This window comes from Armigeres subalbatus, chromosome 3, assembly GCF_024139115.2.
Source record: "Armigeres subalbatus isolate Guangzhou_Male chromosome 3, GZ_Asu_2, whole genome shotgun sequence".
Lineage (NCBI taxonomy): Eukaryota > Metazoa > Arthropoda > Insecta > Diptera > Culicidae > Armigeres > Armigeres subalbatus.
This window is the reverse complement of record NC_085141.1, coordinates 123,080,822-123,102,751: the sequence shown is the minus strand read 5'-3', so window position 1 is coordinate 123,102,751 and position 21,930 is coordinate 123,080,822. Positions and strand designations below refer to the sequence as shown.

Sequence of the window (21,930 nt, the reverse complement as noted above, 5' to 3'; positions counted from 1 at the left end):
TTGGGTTCCGGAGATATCTCTGAAATACGAACATAAAGCATTAGACGTATCAACTTCACACATTGGTAAAATATGTCCCATCAAGATCTCAGTCGTCCTTGGACCGATTTGTGCGATTTTATCTTTAAACGAAAGCTATGTTTTTGTCATTGGATCCATTATTTTTTTTCTGCAATCGGAAATTCGGTTTCAGAGATACCTGTGAAATACGAATATGAGACATATTTTCAGACTACTAATGAAGAATTGTCACACCAATATCTCAGCCGTCTATGACCCGATTTGAACTCTTTTGGGCTTAAACAGAAGCTGTAATATTGCCATTTAAGGCGGCAAATCAAATCTGCAGTCTTTTTGTATTTTTTTTTAAATTTTTAAATTTCCAGAAATATCCCTTTTTGCCTTTCTCGTATACAAAGTATACGTAAAGGCTATATGTTCGCTCCAAAAACGAACTTTTGATTGGAGTCCCGGAGACCCATAGTGTTATATACCGATCGACTCAGCTCGACGAATTGAGGTGATGTCTGTGTGTATGTGTGTGCGTATGTGTGTGTGTGTATGTGTGTGTGTATGTGTGTGTGTATGTGTGTGTGTGTGTGTATGTGTGTGCGCAAAATAATCTCACTCATTTTTCAGGCACTTATCCTTAACCGATTTGCTCGCAACAAGTTGCATTAGACGTAGAATCTTGTCCCATTGTTTCGTATTGAAAATTGGCCCAATCGGACTATGGGCTTCGGAATTATGGCCAAAATATATTTATGTATAGGAAAAATTCTCACTCACTTTTTAGGCACTTACTCTAAGCTGATTTTCTCGCAACAAGTTTCATTCGACGTAAAATCTTGCCCAATTGTTTCGTATTGAAAATTGGCCGAATCGGACTATGGGTTTCGAAGTTGTGGCCAAAATTCATTTTTGTACATAAGAACACGTACAAAATTCTCACTCATTTTTCAGGTACTTATCTTTAACGGATTTTCTCGCAACAAGTTGTATTCGACGCAGAATCTTGTCCCATTGTTTCCTATCCTAAATTGGCGGAATCGGACTATGGGATTCGGAGTTATGGCCAAAATATATTTTTGCCTTTCTCGTATACTAAGTATACGGTAAAGGCTATATGATCGCTCCAAAAACAAACTTTTTATAGAAGGCCCGGAGACCCATAGTGTTGTATACCGATCGACTCAGCTCGACGAATTGAGGTGATGTCTGTGTGTGTGTGTGTGTGTGTGTGTATGTGTGTTCGTCTGTGCGCACCCACCCAAAAAAAATGTCACTCATTTTTCAGGTACTTATTCTTAACCGATTTACTCGCAATAAGTTGCATTCGACGCAGGACACTTTGCCATTGTTTCCTATTAAAAATTGGTCAGATCGGACTATGGGCTCGGAAGTTATGGCCAAAATACCACTTTTATTACAGAAAAAAATGTCACTCATTTTTCATGCATTTATCCTTAACCAATTTACTCGCAACAAGTTGCATTCGACGCAGGATACTCTTCCATTGTTTCCTATTGAAAGTTGGTCAGATCGGACTATGGGCTCGGAAGTTTTGGCCAAAATACCACTTTTTTATAGAAAAATTGAGTAAAAAAATGTCACTAATTTTTCAGGCACATATCCTTAACCGATTTACTCGCAACAAATTGCATTCGAAGCAAGATACTATTGCTTCCTATTGCTACCAGTGCTTCCTATTGAAAATTGGGCAGATCGGACTATAGGCTCAAGAGTAATGGCCAAAATACTATTTTTATAATGCACGAGAAAGGCACCATTACCGCTAGGTGGATTAATCAGGGTTTTTTAAAGTAAAAATCACGCTACCAATTACCCAGACAACACTCTTACCCTAGCAGCACATTTATCTATCGATTCGGTTGCATCTACTTCTAACTGACTAGGCATTCATATAGCAGTCACAAACTCTGGTCTATGAGAGGTGTGCGGCTTAGGTTTAGTTTATGAGTGCAAAAGCTAATGGTAATGAAGACTTACCTTTTCACTGATGGAGGAGAAGCACACATCTTACCAAATTTACTTTATTTGAGAATGGAACGTCATTGTTACCGTCATCCCTGTCGTACATCAGGCCTGTTACTAACATCGGATTGGAAAGCTGGCCCGTCAAACGTTCAAATGTCCGGCATTCTTCATGTCTAGTCCATTGTATGCATGACTGCATTTGCTTCATGTGGATGGTTCCTGCTATGGAAGGCTTGGATTTTAACTAAATAAGTTTGATATCCTTGTCTTGATCAACCATCTGCAGCAAGCTTCCCGTAGAACTCTTTTTATTACTTTTGATAAAAAAAACTCAAAATGCTAAACTATTCTTCATTATCAAGAAGAAAAATTTCACTGTCAGAAAAAATACGTCTACTTCCGACCTTCGTCTACTACGATCTTTTCGATCCCAGAACATGAGGTACACACTAACCTTGCTTTCAAACCTAATCATGAACTGACGGCAATTCTATCGGTTGCAAAATCATCAGTTGCCATGGTAACCGTGGAGTTTAAAATTTTTCACCGTCAAGCCTTTGCATGGTCTAGCCAAAATTTTTAATATTTTCATTAAGGCTCAAGACTCCGTAACTCTGTTTTGAAAATTAATGACGTTATCGCTTGTTAGTATTGGTGAGGCAATTTGTACGAAAAAGTGACGAAAATTTGAGGTGGGTGGAAATGGGGTGGTAAAAGCTTGTCAGCTGCTACATAATGTTGCCAGATGCAACAAAATGTTTATTTTTGAGCATTTATGAAATTATTATTATATGGAAACTTATTTTAAATTTCTTCGTACACCACTGGGCTTTCAACATACAGTGTTGGGGAAAGTACAGTATTGTCTATCCGGAACAAATTTATACCGCTTTTTATACCGAAGTTGGATTTTTCTCCAGATACAGGCTACTTTCCCAACTTCGGAAGTAGTGCGCTGGATTCGCCTAAAGATGCGCTAAACAACGCATCAACTAGTTTGACAGATAAAACTTCGGAAGAAAGTTCGGTTCAGAAGTCCCGACTTCCGAATTCTAAGTTGGTGCTACGCCGACAATAAAACACTTTGATTCTCCGAATATTTACATTTTATCCGGTAAAATTTCGTGCACTGAGCAGTCGAGCACACTGAGACAGTTTCCTAAATAAATGTAAGATGAAATTAAGTCTTTTTTATTCTTCATCCGCAGACTGTTTGTTTGCTGCTGCGTGAGTCTCGTGCCATTCATCCACACTTTCTTGTGCGCAGTGCAAATAGAACAGAATCGAGTTGAATTAGACTGGCACACAGCCTTGAAAGAGTGCTAGCCACAGATACTGATTTAATAGTTCTAATTAGAGATGGGCAAAACAGCTCATTGCAGTGAGCGGATCAGATCCGTTCAGCTCATTGAAAAGAGTCAGCTCCTTGTATCAGCTCTTCAGTTCATTAATGCTACATATATTAAAACATTGTCAATATTATTATTTAAATTATTGCTCAAAAATTTGAAAAATTTATGTCATTCATTGATTTATTCATTCATTCATCATTCATCTATTTACCTCACTTTGAAATTTTTAAAATGTTAAGCTACAGTGAGGAAATAATTTCTATTGAAAAACCGACAATTTTAAATTAATAACATTTATTACGCTTTTTCTGACCGTCTAGTTTTGAAGTCTAGGAGTTCATTTAGAACCATCACATTTATTTCTATACAAAAACTAACTCAACATTATTTTCTATTCATAATTCTAAGTTACATTTTGTTGATGACGTTTCTCAAATCGTTAATTTGAATAATTCAGTCCCTAATCTCTGATATGTATATGAACCATATCACGTGTCATAAGTTTTCTCTTCATACTGGGTGCAGTAAATCAATGCCTTGTTTGCGCGCGCTTCTAACCCTTCTAACCATGCGTAGCTGACATTTTCATACAAGCGAGCCCATTCATCTATATTGGTTCCCGAAATTCGAGAGAAATAAAAACAAGAGAGTAAAAAAATACAGAGCACGGTGCTACAAACAAACCGAGTGCACATGTAGCAGTATGCTGGCGGGAAAAGCCGTCGCAAGTAAAAGATCCGTTCCGTGCAAGACACAGCTCCCAGTTCGGTTCGTTTGAACCACACGGTTCGCTCGCTAGAATCGGTCGCGACTGATCCGGATCGAGATCCGTGTCGCATGGATCTGAGCTGGTGGCGCAGCTCTCGCTTCCATGTCACAGCAATTTCGAGCTGGACGACGACATGAGCGGAACTGAGAGTTGTTCGGATCTTCGGATCTTTTGCTTGGTACGGTTCGTTCGCTACCGCACTACAAGAGTACTATAGGTATCTTTTGTGTGTCCGTTCGTAGCGCCGAGTATGTGGGTATGGGTTAAGAAATAGACGGCAAGCTAGATTATTTTTGCTTGTGTATTTCTTATTCCTCTCTGCAGCAGAAATGATTTCTGTTGCTTGGCTAGATGGTGTTGTCGCTTGGCTTGATGGTGCTGGAGGTGCAAATAATAAACGATCAGCACGTGCGCGGTACTGCACTGGAATGCTCATACAAGCTCGCTTGTGTAGTGTACCGCGAGCGTGGTATTTTCGTTTGTGCTGTACAAAATACAACAGCGCGCGTACTCAAGTGCGTACGCTCGAGGGAGTTTCTCTAGGCGCGTGTTTGACAATGACTTCATCAATTTAAAGTGAGCTGCTGAGCTGGGCTTCTTTAAAAAAGATCCATGGCTCATCAGCTCAATGTAAGGAAGCGAATCTTTGGAACAGCTCCTGAGCGGAGCGCCCATCTCTAGTTCTAATCTGTAAAATGTGTAAGGAATAATGAAATGTATATTTGCCACCAAAACCGCCTATACGTTGAGAAATTATTCTACGAAAACATTGATTGTGGGGGGAGAAAATAGTAAAAGTATGTGCTGTCGTCTGCTTGGTCGTGGCTGCTGCTGCGGCTGCCGTAGTTTTGTTTTTTTTGACTGCATGGTAGGATGAATGGTACGGTAAAATTAAATGTCAACCATTCTCCACCCTGCCAACAGAAGCTTGCATAATCTTTTCTTTTTTTCTGGTTGATTTGATTAATTCGCAAACAAACCGCAATAATTATTTGATCAAATAAATCTGGCAACGATGAAATGATGATTCTTTTCTTGTATACGCATAAAGTTGTTTGCGTGTCGACTAGCATATTCGATGTATTGTTTTGATATTTCTAAGTTGCTTTGCCGAGATTTTGAGCGCACTATTTCACCTAATGCGGTAGTGAATTTGGGTGTTCCGAATTTTGCAACATTCACAATACGGCCGTCAAATTTGTCTCTCACTTCAAATTTTTTAAAGCAGTTTTCGTTGGTTTTTCGACATGAAGTGAAGAAATTGGTGTTCAACATCAAAGACAAAAGTGAAAGTTAGGTAGTGAATTATGTTTAGTTGTGATAAAATCAAGAAAACGACGAGAAAAGAACAAGTGAAAAACTGAGTGCATGTGTATGTGTGTGTCTCGATCGTTCGGAGTTGGTGTGTGTATAATTAGTATACGAAAATTTGTCTAGGAAAAAAGCAGTTTTAAGCGCTTTTCAGTCAATTAATTGATAATTAATTGGCTAGGTGAGTGAAAAATTCATATGAAAATACCATGAATATACGTTGACAGAGGTAAGTTGGTGAATATCAGTGAAATATTGAATTTTGGCTAAAATTGCATTAGTATTAGTGCGAATGAGAACAAAATCATCTTCATCATCAAATTGATTACGGTTTATAGAGCCTTAAGGGCTTGCATTAATTTTGCAATACTTTGTGCATTTCCCAATTATTATACAAGTGTACTCACATTTTCCTCGTCGCCAATGTAATACCGAAGACTGGGGAAATCTGGATACACAATCACTTGTCACTACTAGGCAACGCAATATATTTATTGACACTTTCATAATCAAAACTCTCGTTTCCTCCTCATTCATGGCACTTCAATTTGGAGCCATCGACGCGTTGACGTTGATGTGTCAGCGACAAAACAAGCTCGATTTTGTGACAGATAATACCGTGCAGTGCTACATATTTATTTATTTTTTTCGTGTGAATCTCGTCTAAAGTGGGCCTTGTTGCCAGTTTATTAGCGTCATAAAAACAGTTTTGGTCTAAATGCACAAGTTTGCATATGTTCACCGTTCGCATTTATGATTTATTAATGAAGACGCGCGAAAATTATGCAATTTTAATACGTATCAAAATATTGTAGGCTTCCTCCACAACGTCCACAACAAACCTACAAATAATCTTGATACTTCAATCAGAAAGGAAAGTTAGCTTAAAGCAGATGGCAGAGGCTTTCGAGCCTCTTGAAAGGAGGCTTCCAAGCCACTTGAAGGGAGGCTTCCGAGCCTCTTGAAAGGAGGCTTCCGAGCCTCTTGAAAGGAGGCTTCCAAGCCTCTTGAAAGGAGGCTTGGAGCCTCTTGAAAGGAGGCTTCGAGCCTCTTGAAAGGAGGCTTCCGAGCCTCTTGAAAGGAGGCTTGAGGCCTCTTGAAAGGAGGCTTGAGAGCCTCTTGAAAGGAGGCTTGAGCCTCTTGAAAGGAGGCTTCCAGGCCTCTTGAAAGGAGGCTTCAGGCCTCTTGAAGGAGGCTTCTGAGCCTCTTGAAAGGAGGCTTCAGGCCTCTTGAAAGGAGGCTTCCAGGCCTCTTGAAAGGAGGCTTCCAGGCCTCTTGAAAGGAGGCTTCAGGCCTCTTGAAAGGAGGCCTGAGCCTCTTGAAAGGAGGCTTCCAGGCCTCTTGAAAGGAGGCTTCTGAGCCTCTTGAAAGGAGGCTGGAGCCTCTTGAAAGGAGGCTTCTGAGCCTCTTGAAAGGAGGCTTCCAGGCCTCTTGAAAGGAGGCTTCTGAGCCTCTTGAAAGGAGGCTTGAGGCCTCTTGAAGGAGGCTTCCGAGGCCTCTTGAAGGAGGCTGAGCCTCTTGAAAGGAGGCTTCTGAGCCTCTTGAAAGGAGGCTTCCAGGCCTCTTGAGAGGAGGCTTCTGAGCCTCTTGAGAGGAGGCTTCTGAGCCTCTTGAAAGGAGGCTTCTGAGCCTCTTGAAAGGAGGCTGAGCCTCTTGAAAGGAGGCCTGAGCCTCTTGAAAGGAGGCTTCCGGGCCTCTTGAAAGGAGGCTTCCGAGCCTCTTGAAAGGAGGCTTCTGAGCCTCTTGAAAGGAGGCTTCTGAGCCTCTTGAAAGGAGGCTCTGAGCCTCTTGAAAGGAGGCTTCTGAGCCTCTTGAAAGGAGGCTTCCAGGCCTCTTGAAAGGAGGCTTCTGAGCCTCTTGAAAGGAGGCTTCTGAGCCTCTTGAAGGAGGCCTGAGCCTCTTGAAAGGAGGCTTCTGAGCCTCTTGAAAGGAGGCTTCTGAGCCTCTTGAAAGGAGGCTTGAGCCTCTTGAAAGGAGGCTTCCGAGGCCTCTTGAAAGGAGGCTTCTGAGCCTCTTGAAAGGAGGCTTCCGGGCCTCTTGAAAGGAGGCTCTGAGGCCTCTTGAAAGGAGGCTTCTGAGCCTCTTGAAAGGAGGCTGAGCCTCTTGAAAGGAGGCTTCCAGGCCTCTTGAAAGGAGGCTTCTGAGCCTCTTGAAAGGAGGCTTCTGAGCCTCTTGAAAGGAGGCTTCTGGGCCTCTTGAAAGGAGGCTCTGAGCCTCTTGAAAGGAGGCTTCCGGGCCTCTTGAAGGAGGCTTCTGAGCCTCTTGAGAGGAGGCTTCTGAGCCTCTTGAGAGGAGGCTTGAGGCCTCTTGAAAGGAGGCTTGAGCCTCTTGAAGGAGGCTCCGAGCCTCTTGAAAGGAGGCCTGAGCCTCTTGAAAGGAGGCTTCCAGGCCTCTTGAAAGGAGGCTTCTGAGCCTCTTGAAGGGAGGCTTCCAGGCCTCTTGAAAGGAGGCTTGAGCCTCTTGAAAGGAGGCTTCCAGGCCTCTTGAAAGAGGCTTCCAGGCCTCTTGAAACGAGGCTGAGCCTCTTGAAAGGAGGCTTCTGAGGCCTCTTGAAAGGAGGCTTCCAGGCCTCTTGAAAGGAGGCTTCTGAGGCCTCTTGAAAGGAGGCTTGAGCCTCTTGAAAGGAGGCTTCGAGGCCTCTTGAAAGGAGGCTTGAGGCCTCTTGAAAGGAGGCTTCTGAGCCTCTTGAAAGGAGGCTTCTGAGCCTCTTGAAAGGAGGCTTCTGAGCCTCTTGAAAGGAGGCTGAGCCTCTTGAAAGGAGGCTTCTGAGCCTCTTGAAAGGAGGCTTCCGAGCCTCTTGAAAGGAGGCTTCCGAGCCTCTTGAAAGGAGGCTTCCGAGCCTCTTGAAAGGAGGCTTCCGAGCCTCTTGAAAGGAGGCTTCCGAGCCTCTTGAAAGGAGGCTTCCGAGCCTCTTGAAAGGAAGCTTCCGAGCCTCTTGAAAGGAGGCTTCCGAGCCTTCAAAAGTTCAAAAGCATATTCTTAACATCTTATTTAACCTTAACCTTTTGTTTCGATCAGGTAAATTACATTGAAGGTTGTTTTTTAAAATTGATCATTTGACGTTTTGTCTAAATGATCTTTTGTTCCACAGCTCTTCATACACTGTGCTGGCAGGATTCAAATGACTTGAATTTACTGATCGTCATGCATGTTATGTGCCATACCAAGTTTTAGAATCAAAAATATTAAAAACTTTACCAATAAGTTTTTGTTGAATTAGTTCTACATCCGCCATTACGCTTTTTTGTGCGAGGTACCCCCAGGCGTAAATGTACCCCATGTTGAGAACCGCTGCTCTATCCGATCCATGCCACACAAAACCGCTTAAGATAACCTGGACGCTGGAATTCCGGATTTGGTAAGCCATGTCTCGAAAGTGGAAAATGAGGTGCCACCCTTAGCATGGTCTTGCTTTCATTCCTTGTCGTGTTTCTGGACGAGCCGGACGTATTTTACTCCCGTGTCTCATCACGTGACGCGCTTTATACCGCTAGAGTTTTTTTTTCCCCGTTTAGTATTCGGCGGGTTGTTTTTATATCGTTAAGTTGCCTACGCGAGTGTAAAGCTAGTTACAAGGTGATTTATCCAGCCGACTAGTTAAGGAAGCGAGCTGTTCTAGCGATGCTATTGCAGTCTCGTTAGTTTGGTTTTTTTTTTCATCAAGTGCTGCGACGACGATCAGTATCAATCAGCATCAGGTCGTCATCGACAAAGCTACCTACTCGGGTAGGCAGCAAACAGGCTAATGTCGAATTCGTTTTTAAACCTGGGTCAGTGCCAACCCGAACCCTGAATAAAAAAACATTTTCAGTTCCATCTGTCATTGGATATGTTGGTGTGCGTAGCATCGTGTTTGTTTTGATTCGAAACATATGATCCAGATGATCGCGGACATCCAGTGCACTGGCAGTGCGTTGGCCTTGACTAATCAGATCATGATAAATAAATAAATATGTTCAAGTGCGTGAACTGATTTTTGCGGATAGTGGAATTAACTTTTGGGCGGATATAAATAGGGGAACTGGGGATGTAATGCCAATAAGAAGAAGAAGAAGAAATAGGGGAACTGCTCCTGGAATTCATCTCATGGCTCCGATATTCATCCCATCAAAAGCAAAGCAATGGAAAGGAATTTGGATTGATTATTATTTTTGTGATCCTTTTCAGCTGTGAGCACGCATGTTGACAAAAAGAGGCGACGAATATATTTATTTTCAGTGAGATGGAGGTCGGAAAAGTTCCCCTATTTAATTATATTCAATAATCCCGTTTTTTTATATCAAGAATTCCGTATAGAATTCATGTAAAAGAGATTTTATATTTTACAAAAATTCATCTGTTTCTACAAAAGTTTTTTTTTGGAGAACACTCAAAAGCATGAAATTAAAATTCTCCAGGATTCGCTAATTTTTTTTACCTAGCTACCTCTCCTGATAAAGGTAGCCTCACACCTCGGGAAAATTTTCCGCCGGATTTCGGGCCCCGTGCATTTTTGATTTTCAAGAATCTCCCGGAGGGAATTTATGTACGAAACTTGCGGAGCAATTCCTGAAGGAAACTTCGAGTAAGTTCCTGTATTCCAGAAGGATTCCCTGAAGGAATTATTGTAGGAATTTCCAAATTAATTCCTGAAGCAACTTCAAGAGAAAATCCTGGAACAGTATTCAAAGATATTCCTACATAGAAGAATTTCCAAAGGAATTCATCTCGAAAGGATCCCTTGGAAAACATATGGTGGAATGCCTGAAAATTCAAGAAAGAATTACTGAAAGAATGTCTGAAGAAAGCACGAAAGAGTTTTGGAAGAATTTCATAAGAAATAATTCTATTCGGTATTCCTCAATTATATTTTTCTGACAATTCCTAGTGGATTTTGTAAACGGCTTTCAAGGGAATTCCCAAACTAATTCCATCCACCGACCTAATTTAGGACACAAAATGTGAAGAAAACCTGAATGAACTTATGAATACATAACTTCCCTAACAATTATTTTTAAAACTGAATCTAGACAACAGTACTGGATTAATTTAATTTAAAACTACAATTACATATATCACAAAATCCCCAACAAAAAAAAGATTTTCAATGCGCATTTTATTTTAATGAACAGACAGTTTCGTTTCTTCCTTCTGCTTGTTTATTCCGCCCAGTCCCACCCACCCACGTGGTTTTGACAGTTGAAGTGCATTTGTATTGGTGAACCCGGTGCGAAACCGTGAAACAACACAGTGCGAACCCGACAGCTTTGGGGTTGGAACTAGTGCGAACCTAGTTCCAACCTGAGCGAATAAAAAAACACTTTGACAGCACTTAGGTTGGAACTGGTTCCAACCTAGGTTGGAACTTTTTAAAAACGAATTCGACATAAGTAAAAAGATTGTATCCCATTGTCTCTTTGCATTCGTTTAACTTTCATCCACGCACCAGTGGTGAAGCTTTTGTGTGCTCTGCCTGTCGTTAGGCAAGGGTGGCACCGTTGCATTAGAGTGGGACGAAACGCAAAAAAGGTTGCCTGAATTATTATTAAAAACTTTGAATTTTTTTTCTTCTTCTTTTTTTGTGTGTGTGTGTTTGTTTTGTTATTATTATAATTAAAACCTATTAGTATTATTTTTTCTCTTCTATTTTTTTTGGGGGATTTTGTATTACATTTCATGGACGAAGAAAACGGAGGCGAAACGCCTCCCAAAGACAATGTCGTTCGCACGCGATTCTACCAGGCTTCTTCGCCTGGGCCTTGGGTTGTTTACTTTCGGCAGAAAGTGAAAAGTATTGATTTCCTAGGAATCAAACGTGATTTGACGCGTCGTTTTCCGAAAACTGATTTTCATCAAATCAATCGGAACAAACTACGTGTAACCGCACCTACATACCAGGATGCAAATGCTATCGCAAAAGACCAGAACTATAATGTGGAATATTTGGTTTATGTGCCCTCGCGGGAGGTCGAGATTGAAGGCGTAATTAACGCAGCGAGCCTGACTTGCAAGGATGTGCTTGCAGGAAAAGGCCGTTTAAAGAATGCCCTGCAATCTACCGTGGATATTCTGGACTGCAAGGAATTGCATTCAGCAGCCATGGTAGATGGTAAAAAGTATATTCGAAGTCAGGTTCGCTACGAGTAACGTTTGCCGGTTCGATACTCCCAAAATATGTAGATATCGAAAATATGTTGTTTCCGGTGCGTCTTTTGTACCCAGAGTTTTCAATTGTACCAACTGCAAACAGTTGGGGCACACTGCCGAGTTTTGCGACAACAAGCCCCGTTGTGGCAAATGTTTTGAAAGGCATAGGGAGGAGTCCTGCCAACAACAAGTTACAAAGTGCGCTTATTGTGGCATGGACCCTCCCCATGGTTTGTAAGAATGTCCGGTGTACAAAAAGCGCACCCAAAAGTTAAGCGTTCATTAGTACAGCGCTCTAAGCAGTCGTATGCAGAAATGGTGAAGTCGCAAGACACATCCGCAACTGCCAACGCAACGGCTGCTATTTCAGCTGCCGTTCAAGTAAGTGATTTTATGATGTCATTTCCATAGACGAATCGGACTCTGACGTAGCCGATATGGATGATTCTGCGGAGGTACACGTACCCGAAAAGAGGAAGAAACTGTCTTCCCAGGATTGCGCCGTAAGAAAACAAAATCATCCCTAGAAGCTTGCCGAAATCTGATGGTAATGGGGGATTATTTAAAATTCCGAAGCAGCCTGTCTATACTGCTCCTTTTGACCCATGTTGCAGTAAGACATTCCCGCCATTGCCTAAAACTGATGTTACAAAGAAACATCAGGTAAGGAATATCTCTGAGCAGAAAACTGCTACTCGCACTTCTAAGAAAAGAATCTCGTCCAAGCGAGTATTGATATCCTTTAAGGATCTTGTGGATCGTATTTTGAACTTGTTCAATATTCCGAATTCATTGAGGCCAATCATTGACCTCTTTATTCCAACAGTTGAAAGTTATCTGAAGCAATTGACTGTTTCATGGCCCTTCTTGCAGGACTTGTATCTTTCGATGGATAATACGGCCATACAAGATACAATCACTGTGCTGCAGTGGAACTGTCATAGTCTGAAACATAAATTGGACGTGTTTAAGTTTTTAATTCGCAACTCCGATTGCGATATATTTGCACTCTGTGAAACATGGCTTTCTTCTGAAGATGAAATCAACTTCCACGATTTTAACATTATTCGCCAAGATCGGAATGATCATTATGGTGGCGTTCTTTGGGAATCAAAATGTCACACTTTCTACAAAATTCCCATTCCGACTGTTAATGGTTTAGAAATCGTCGCTTGCCAAGTAAATGTAAAGAATAAAGACCTTTGCATAGCTTCAGTGTATATTCCCCAAATGCCTCACTTAATCGTCGGCATCTTTGGAGCGCAGTCTCTCTTTTATCATCCCCAGTTTTAATACTGGGTGATATGAATGCACATGGTATTGCATGGGGCGAAACTAGAGACGATAACAGAGCGCCTATTTTCTATGATTTGTGCGACGATTTCAACTTGAATATTTTGAACACAGGCGAAGTAACTCGAATAGGACCTCAAGGTCAGGAAAGTCGAATAGATCTGTCTTTATGCTCTAATTCACTATCATTAGATTCCACGTGGAAGGTAATCGAAGATCCCCATGGTAGTGACCACATGCCGATAGTCACCACAATCAAAAGCGGCTATCAACGATCAGTGCCAGTTAATGTTCCTTTCGACCTCACGAAAACATTGACTGGCAAAAATTGCATCGGCGGTAAACATTGGTATTGAATCAACTGATATTCTTCCTCCACTGGATGAGTATCGATTCCTTACCGAATTGATTCATAAAAGCGCACTAGAAGCTCAGAAACGACGCGTTCCAAGTACATCTGTCATAAGAAGACCAGCCACTCCTGGATGGGATGATGAATGTACTAAGTTGTATTCCGAGAAATCTGATGCCTTCAAGGCTTTCCGTAAACACGGAAGGTCTGAGCTTTTCGAAGAGTATTGAAAGAGGCTTGAAAGAAAGCTCAAAAATCTTCTCAAGGCTAAAAAACGTTGCTACTGGCGACGTTTTGTCGAGGGGCTATCACGAGAAACCTCAATGACAACACTTTGGAAAACGGCCCGCAACATGCGGAACCGCATTTCCACCAACGAGAGTGAAGAATATTCCAATCGATGGATATTTAACTTTGCAAAAAAAAACTCTGACCCGATCCCGTACCAGCTGAACCGCTATTTCGAGAATCAACGCTTGATCCTGATTATTTGGGTGGACTATTCTCAATGCTGGAAATATCTATGTCTCTTCTTTCATCAAACAATTCTTCTCCGGGATGCGATAATATCAAATTCAATCTTCTAAAAACCTCCCAGATATCGCTAAAGACGATTACTTGACCTGTACAACTGTTTCATGGAGTACAACATCGTACCACCAGAATGGCGCCAGGTCAAAGTAATAGCTATTCAAAAGCCTGGGAAACCAGCGTCTAATCACAATTCATACCGACCGATTGCCATGCTATCATGCATGAGAAAATTATTGGAGAAAATGATCCTTTCAAGAATTGACCATTGGGTCGAACAAAATGCATTACTGTCAAAAACTCAATTCGGGTTTCGAAAAGGTAAAGGAACAAATGACTGTCTAGCGTTGCTCTCTTCAGATATACAGCTGGCCTATGCGCACAAGGAGCAACTGGCTTCAGTTTTCTTGGATATTAAGGGCGCTTTTGATTCTGTTTCCATAGAAGTACTGTCGGAAAATCTGCACAGTAGTGGATTACCCGTTATTTTGAATAATTTCTTGTACAATTTGTTGTCAGTAAAACACATGAACTTTACTCTCGGCACTCTGACAACTTCCAGAAATAGCTACATGGGCCTTCCCCAAGGTTCATGTTTAAGTCCCTTGCTTTACAATTTCTATGTTAAAGATATTGACAATTGTTTGGAAGGACAATGCACGCTTAGACAACTTGCAGATGATGCCGTGATCTCTCTAAGAGGTTCATGTGCAGAAGTCCTGCAAACACCATTGCAAAATTCCCTAAATAACCTGACTGTTTGGGCCAGACATTTAGGGATCGAGTTCTCTCCGCAAAAAACTCAATTGGTTGTGTTTACCAAGAAGCGGTACCCTGCTCAACTGAAACTAAAGCTGTTGAAAGATGACATAAACCAATCATTATCTTCAAAATACCTTGGGGTCTGGTTTGATTCTAAGTGTACCTGGAATACCCATATTGATTATTTGTTAGAGAAATGCCCAAAAAGGATCCATTTTCTCCGCTCTATCTCCGGAACATGGTGGGGCGCTCACCCGGAAGACCTCATCAAACTATATAAAACGACTATTCTCTCTGTTTTAGAGTATGGCTCTTTCTGCTTCCTCTCAGCAGCTGAGTGCCACCTAATCAAATTGGAACGAATTCAATATCGTTGTTTGCGTATTGCCCTTGGCTGTATGCATTCAACGCATAACATGAGCCTGGAGGTGCTTGCTGGAGTCACTCCTTTAAAGCACCGTTACTGGGAGCTCTCACTTAGAATACTGATCAAATGTGGAACAAGTAACACACTTGTATTAGAAAACTTCGATAATATGCTTGAACTGGCTCATCGTTCAAGATACCTGCGAGTCTATCTCAACTACATATCGTCAGATCTCTGTCTTCCATGTTATAATCCACCTCGAGTTCACTTCGTCAACGACAGTTCCTCAATTGAATACGATCTGTCCATGAAACACGCTATTCAAGGAATACCAGATCATCTTCGACAAATATCTATCCCTTCCATTTTTTCTGAAAAATATGAACATGTCAATTGCAATAACAGATATTTCACTGATGGTTCTCGCATTAACGGATCCACTGGCTTCGGTGTTTTCAACGTAAATTCAACCACCTTCCGAAAACTTCAAGAACCGTGTTCGGTTTATGTTGCTGAGCTGGCAGCAATTAATTTCGCTTTGGGGATAATTTCCAATCAGCCCGTAGACCATTATTTCATCTTCTCGGATAGTCTTATTTCTATCGAGGCACTCCGGTCCATGAAACCTGTTAAGCACGCATCTTACTTTCTTACAACTGTAAGAGAGCAGATGCGTGATTTGGTCGAAAGATCATTCAAGATTACCTTTGTATGGGTCCCATCCCATTGCCTAATCTATGGCAATGAGAAGGCGGACTCGCTAGCAAAGGTGGGCGCACAGGAAGGTGAAGTTTATGATAGACAAATCTCGAACAACGAGTTTTTCCCATTAGTCCGTCAGAGTACTCTTCAAAATTGGCAAATGATTTGGTCACACAATGAACTTGGACGGTGGCTCTTTTCCATAGTTCCTAAAGTTTCTGCGCGAGCGTGGTTCAGAGGTGAGGACTTAAGCCGAGGCTTCATTCGCACGATGTCGAGACTTATGTCCAATCACTATTCACTAAACGCACACCTCTATAGAATAAACCTGGTTGATAGCAACCTATGTAGGTGTGGAGCCGGTTACGATGACATCGATCACGTAGTTTGGTATTGCTCGGAAAACGACGCCTCCAGAGAGCAACTATTGGATACCCTTGTGGCCCGAGGTAAACAACCCTACAGGGAAGTAAGAGGTGTTTTGGGGGATCGCGATGTGGTTTATATGCAGGCCATCTATGCCTTTCTTTGCTCGTCTGACATAAAAGTCTAATTCCCTATCTTTTTCTTTCTCGTTTTTGTTTTTGTCTTATTGTTCTGTGTAATACGAAGCTATGGCCATCCGGAAGATGCTCCCTGACGAACCACAACTCGAGCCCGACGCTACGCCATACCGTTATTGACGTCAAATACCCGGATGAGCAGCTGAAATACCTCAAACCTAAATCCCAACCTAGTCCGTCCTGAAATTACGCAATCTAACCTTGAGTCGCCACGAGTATCTTGGTCTATACCCTTTCCCCTTACTAACTGTTGATAATAAGATGATATCGATTGTAAATATCATAAAGTCTCGGCTCCGTTAAGTGTTATACACGCCTGAGCCTGTCAAATAAACACAATAGATAAAAAAAATGGTCTTGCTTTGTAATCGCGCATCTTACTGCACGGCTAAAGAGGACTAGAGCTTGCAAAATTGTACAGAGAACACAATAAATGGGGCTTAGGATTAGCTACCCACTCTCAATGTACACGTTTCGGGAGCTCAAATATTTAAAATCAATAACGGCGCCGGCCACGTCCTTATGGTCATATAGGAAGGGAAGGATGCTACTAGAGACCGAGAACACCTCTGCATCTCAACTATTGTCTCGGGATGTGGTATTGTGTTAGTTGTATATGATATTTTACCTGGGTCCACTTTGGTAGGCCTTCGGATCTATGGGATGGGAAATAACACTAATTCGCTATCTCGCCACGAGATAAAAGTTAAACCATGCACGTCCGGTGGCATATGAAAACTGAGGAGAATCGCGTTTTGGACGACAGAAAGGAACCGCAGCACTCTGTACTTATTAGCCCGATGGCTACAGCAAACTATTGAAGATCGCGCTTGTTTCGACAGGAGAAAATCGCAATACATGCACATGAGCCACCGACACCAAATAGATATTTTATTATTTTCCCGACGAATAAAACACGCACTGCACTTACTTGCTCGATGGCTATTGCAAAGTCCTAAGCATCTCATGGGCCCTATAGTGGCCACAAACTCATTTAGAAGAAACCCTGGCAATATGGGTATCAACATTCTTGGGAATGCTTCGGAAACATGTTTTGGAAGTAGTTGAGAGTTGAGACCATAGAATGAATGACAGCCGAAACAGGTTCCATAACATGATAACATAATGATATCTTCAATATCGAATAAGGACGAACTCGCATTGAGCTAAATAACAGTAATGGTTACAGAATATTAAATCCAGAAGGTTCCATGGAAATATATTTCGTTCTTGTAGAAAACCATATAATTGCCTTACTACGTATGGAAACATGTTTTCGAAACAATTCCTTGAATTTGAATCTGGGTCCCCAGTTATCTTTGTGAGTATAAGCGTAGAATTAGCAATCCGCAGACGACAAGTTCGATTCTTAGTCTAAGATGCTTCGAGTGAGAAATGTGCTCAACCCTCTGGGCATAGTGTATCCTTTTTGCTTACTACACAAGACACACAGTTATGCAATTGACCAGCGTAGAAAAACTTTGAATTGATTTACTGTGGATATACAGTATCCCTAGAAACATTTTGGTTTTATGCTGGATTTATAACACTCTTGAGGAGTAAATTATGGTCTTCAAGAGCGTAATAAAACTTAAAATGTTACTTGGGTATGGCCCTTAAAAAATGCGACAATATCAAAATCATAGTTACGCAGTTACATAGTTGAGAGATTATGTTACATAGTTTCAATTTTTTCATGAAAACGCTCACTAGATACAAATGTTTTTTTCATGATACGTTTACTTTCACACATTTATATAAAAAGTAGAACAGTACACGAGCACGAGTTAAAAAAAACTGTGGCATTTTTTATGGGCCATACTGTCCTAATACTAATAGTATTGCTGTAAAGTAGGTCAAATTCCAGTTGTCATGTAAAGCTATTGAAGAAAAAAAAGATTGCCAGGGTTTCCTCTCAATAAGTTTGCCAAATTGGACCCAACGGAAACCTGTTTAAGGATAACCGGTCCGTTGTCAAACCATCATATGACCTAATTACTCAAAAGATCATGTTTCCGAAACATTTTCATGAATTTTGATTTCCATATTGCCAGGGTTTATTCTGATTGAGTTTGTTGCCTCTATAGGCCCCACGGGAACCTGTTTCCGGAATAATTGTTCCGGGATCAAATCATAAGATGTCCTGTAACGTAGTTAATTAATATTCTTTGAATATTCAACGAAATTCATCAGTCAGGATCAGGACACAAGAAATCTTTATTTGGTTGAATATATAGCTTCAATATATACAAACTTTAGAAATACAAATCGATTCTTTGTGACATGCATCGAAAACATAATAAGTTCTTGAACCCGTAGCAACCAAAATCGTCAAAATCGGTGGAAAACTGACAATGTTATGATCATTTTACCCTGTTGTTATCGTAAGGGTGTTTTTCTCGGAAACAGAGGGGTTAATCATATTACTAGAATAAAAATTAATTTTCAAATGGAATTACAATTGATTTTACTTCAAAAATAAAAATATCACGAGCTCTTAGAATTTTATTCCAATTTAATTTAATCATATCTACAAAACATTATAATAACTATAACACGAGATTTTTGCACATCACGTTCATCGTATATTCGTAAAATCGAGTGTATCATCAGAAAAAAATACTCAAGGAGAAATGTGCACTATGTTCAATCAATGATTAACCAATTTTATGCAATGATTATACAAATACTCCCAAATATTTCATTCTACATTTTAATAAACACCATCATAACTTTTCCACAGCTCCGTAGCCGAACGCCTCAAGCTGGGACTCGCCGTCGAACCGGAAGAGTTTTCCGAAGTAACAATCTACTTCAGCGACATCGTTGGTTTCACGACGATATCCGCCCACTGCACTCCCGTCCAGGTGGTGGACCTACTGAACGACCTCTATACCTGCTTCGATGCCACCATCAACGCCTACAACGTTTACAAGGTGGAAACGATCGGCGATGCCTACATGGTTGTGGGGGGCCTGCCAGTGCGAACGCCAGACCATGCAGAACAAATTGCCACGATGGCGCTGGACCTGCTACACCAGAGCGGCAATTTCAAGGTTCGCCACCTGCCGGGTGTTCCACTGCAGCTCCGCATCGGATTACATACAGGTAATGGCTACCAGTTTGACATCACTACACTATGGGGGGAATTTATTTTTCGACGTTCCTACAAAATGAAATTTATTTGTTTAACCGACCATCAACAGGTCCATGCTGTGCCGGTGTCGTCGGGTTGACAATGCCCCGATACTGCCTGTTTGGTGACACGGTCAACACGGCTTCCCGCATGGAGTCAACAGGTACGGAGCCCAGTCACGTTCCGCCCAATTTGACGGATTGGTTTGAAAAGAGACACAGTGCGCGGGGAGTTGTTCTAAACTTTTAGAAGTTCACGTACCTGACCTTTTTTAAGTGCTGAACATTGCCCCGGATGCCGGCTGTTTCCATCCAGCACCATCTGCCATAAATCATTCACTGCCATTTTTCATCCCACTCGTCATCATCACCATAAAATTCCGCACGCACTTGATTTCCCTATCCCCTTGACACACAATGTCATCGCCAGACACGACGACCTAAAGTCTGGGCAAAATATTTTCCCAGTTCGGTATAAACAATTTTCCAGCCTAATACCTACTCAACAGCGTTTTCATTGTATCTAAACGACGATGATGTTGCCTCGGTGAAACCAAGTAATAAATTTCATCACGTTGGAGACTTAAAGTGCCGCGAACCATCAAGAATTTCATAAAAGGAGTCCAATTCATTATGTATACCCGGCGTTGCTAAATTGATATTAATAACGGCTTCGGTGGTTGAGTGATTAGCGTGATGAATGTGGATTTACATCTGGATCAACATCGAAATAGTAGCTCGGGGGTAATTATTGTGGCCTGTTGCTTCGTTTCTACAAACGCATTTTGAGATCTAATTTACAACCTATTTCGTTTTGAAATGTAGTCAATTCAGCAGCATAGATGAGAAAACCGATTAGATTATTTACAATGATTAAAAACAAATATTCTAGACAATAAATAGAAGTAATTATTAAGCAAAACCACCATCTTGGAAAATGAGTTTGTTTTAATGCCATAGTTTAGATATCCTGCTCCAGACTAAATAACCTAGAAGCCACATAGAAAATCTAAATTCAATCCCAAGAAGCTTGTTTTCCTAACTCGTCTTTCAAAATATGCTGAAGCAAAATTTCAATCATTTACTTGCCTACAGCTGGCTCTCTGTCAAAAGCTACCATTTTCAACCAATATTCCCCAACGAATTCAAACGGAAAAATCTATCAAACGGAAATAGAAAATTGGATAACTGATTGGAAGGAATATATCTAAACATACACTTCAGTCAGAAAGTCAAATCGTTGCCCCACCGTTGCACCTACTGAGAAAAAAAGATCTCAACTTTCTCGGCTGGAGTACGTCAATTTGCTGTCTCCAGGAACCAGAACTCCCTCTTCTCGACGAGCGAGCCCAAAGGTGCGCGGCAGCAGCGCTATGCTCGAATCTGAATCCACGACTACCCTCATCAATCATGTTTTCAAACATTCCCGTTTATCTTGCCTAGGTTGGTTCAGAAATGATAATATTCAAAATTCTATTGGTTAACAATTGAAAAAGTACAATAAATAATTTTTGTCCATAAACATCGTGTCTATTTATGCCAAGAATATGATACTTACCTTTATTGAACATCGGGTTAATCGTCCGAATCTTGTATAGTTCTGGGCCACGCACGCCTTATCGCCTGTGATGTGCATAAAAGGCGTACTTATGCATAAGGTACTCCGGTTTACAAAGATGCAAGTACATGCCAATGTAATTTATTACTTTATTCATTAAAATATGGTTTGTTTGAACAATTCTTTCTGCAAGGAAACATTAAATGAGCAACATTTTATATTCAATTCAAATCAGAAATGATTATGATTTTTGTGAAAAATCCCTCGAAGAAAATAAGTTCGATTTGTTGACCATTATTTAAATAATGAGAAAATTCCGATCCACATGTATTGCCTTGTGGTAGACCGAAACATCACTCAATACTAACATTCCAGTTGGACTAGTCTAAGCCTAGCGTTCATCTGCCGTCGAACCGTAATATGGCCATGATAGATATCATTAAACCTGACGACTCAATTTTCCCAGGCTGTCAAGCAACTAAATGGAACCGGATTAAGTTGCTTCCTGGGACCTGTATACGAGTCGGACAAAATTTAACTAACGAAATCGTTAAAGGGTCAATTGAAACCATTTAATAAAGATCTGAATGATTGTCCCAGTTACGTGAAACCTTGTGAAGAAAAAACTTGTTCCTGATACACGTTTGTTTTGGGACGTAAGTAACCTTGATATCTGTTCATATTTAACCTCACGTGGGACGCACGGGTTGGCCAGCAATACCAGAGCCTATCAAGCGTGACATTTAGCGTTATCAATCGGCTGTGGGCTGTTATGCATATCGGCGACAACGCTTGTTCACAGCGACATAAATCACGCAGCCGGAAATAATTAACAAGATAAAATTAATTATCGATCCGCAAGCTCGTACGTTGCGTTGGTTAGTGCTTGAGTCTTTGTTAGCACGAATCTAACTAACGAACACCTCGGATGCAAACGAAAAGTTAAAGCTTTATGTGCTTGCATGTTGCCTTGGCTCATACGGCGCTGTTACATCAAAACATAATTATATTCGCCAAAAATATGCAGAAAACTTCAATTCAAAGCGAGTTCATTATACTGGAAGACATTGCTCACAAATCACAGTCAACATTGTCTAAGCCCCCTATTGGC

At 41.2% G+C, this 21,930-nt stretch overlaps 1 protein-coding gene across 1 annotated transcript in view; it reads left to right on the top strand.

Annotated features, from left to right (window-relative positions):
* Positions 1–21,930, top strand: part of LOC134220553 (uncharacterized) — a 286,010-nt gene that overhangs the window by 246,801 nt on the left and 17,279 nt on the right. Inside the window, exons 12-13 of the mRNA XM_062699640.1 lie at positions 18,870–19,234; positions 19,333–19,425. Coding sequence (XP_062555624.1) covers positions 18,870–19,234; positions 19,333–19,425 — 458 coding nt within the window. The remainder of the gene's footprint in view (positions 1–18,869; positions 19,235–19,332; positions 19,426–21,930) is intronic.